Genomic DNA, 1,193 nt, shown 5'->3' with positions numbered 1-1,193 from the left:
AAATATAGAAAGGTTTATTTCATTCTATAATGCTAATTACCCTAATGCCAATTAACTTGAGCTAGTAGAATAAATGTTTTTCTGGCTCACTTCATAAGCAAGAGATACAGCTTGAAATTGAGCTTCACCACATTCTGAGTAATATTACACTTAACTTATTTCTCATTAAGCTTGTTTCTCAAAATTTATGATTCAGAAATAAAAAAAAGTAAAAAAATAAAATCAAATAACTTCCTTAATTGCAGAGGTTCGCTTGGCTTTGGGTAGGTGAATGCATACTAAAAGAGAATTTTAATAATAAATAGTAAAACCTGAGCAAACCAGTTCCTGAACCAATATCCAAGACTGATCTATGACCACGATCAAAAGCATGTTGCAAAGTCAATGCATATGCTGAATTTCTTTTTTTATCATTAAGCATTCTAAAATGCCATTTTTCTACCAATATGTTATTAAGACGCTCAATGAAGTCAGTTACTCTTAAGTCATTTTCATTCTTGCATATATTCAAAATATTAACAGCATGGTAAATGTGGCTGTTTTTGTATAAGACTTGTGCAGCACAAATGGCAATATCTATTTTGATTAGTTGGCAAGTTTCAAATACAGTTTCCATAAATTGAGTAAACTCTAAAAGTTTTCCCATAAGAATAAGCTTTTTAACCCATTTTTTGAATGTAAACAAAAATTCTTGTTTATAACTTAAACATGAAGTATCTACGCGGCAGAACAGAAACATATAACAAGAACAAGATTTTCCATATTCCTTTGATAATACAAATGAGCGTGCTATTTCCAATACTTCACTTCCATTTAAATGACATATATTAGTGGGATCCATTATCTATAAAACCAACAAATTTTTCAATATATCTTTGCAATAGTTTCTGAGCTGCATAGAGAACATAAATCTTTTAAAAACAAGACTGGAAAAAAACTAAAGAACTTTAAAAATTTTATTTAATTAAAAAAAACTGCCTCCCCAAACCTTGTATGTACTATAAAACTATATACTATAAAACTATATACTATAAAAATGTACTATATACTATAAAAATGTATATAGTAAATACATCAACTAATTATTCAGGCAGGTATTATATAGTCTGAAGTCTGTTTATTATAACAAATTTCTTTTTCTTTATTTCGCTATTTTTTTTGATATGGTTTCAATACTTGGGGCAGGTGTATTA

At 28.1% G+C, this 1,193-nt stretch overlaps 1 protein-coding gene across 2 annotated transcripts in view; it reads right to left on the bottom strand.

Annotated features, from left to right (window-relative positions):
- The window catches only part of LOC100206587 (protein arginine N-methyltransferase 9), a 28,648-nt gene extending 27,736 nt beyond the window's left edge, over positions 1–912 (bottom strand). For both annotated transcript variants that reach the window (XM_065814765.1, XM_065814766.1), the window contains exon 1: positions 312–912. In XM_065814765.1, the coding sequence (XP_065670837.1) occupies positions 312–841 (530 nt within the window). In that variant the 5' untranslated portion in view covers positions 842–912. The remainder of the gene's footprint in view (positions 1–311) is intronic.
- Positions 913–1,193: the final 281 nt, after the last annotated feature.

The sequence above is a fragment of the Hydra vulgaris genome, chromosome 12 (assembly GCF_038396675.1).
Source record: "Hydra vulgaris chromosome 12, alternate assembly HydraT2T_AEP".
NCBI classification, from domain to species: domain Eukaryota; kingdom Metazoa; phylum Cnidaria; class Hydrozoa; order Anthoathecata; family Hydridae; genus Hydra; species Hydra vulgaris.
Note: the sequence above shows the minus strand (reverse complement) of the source record. Positions and strands in the feature narration are given on the sequence as shown.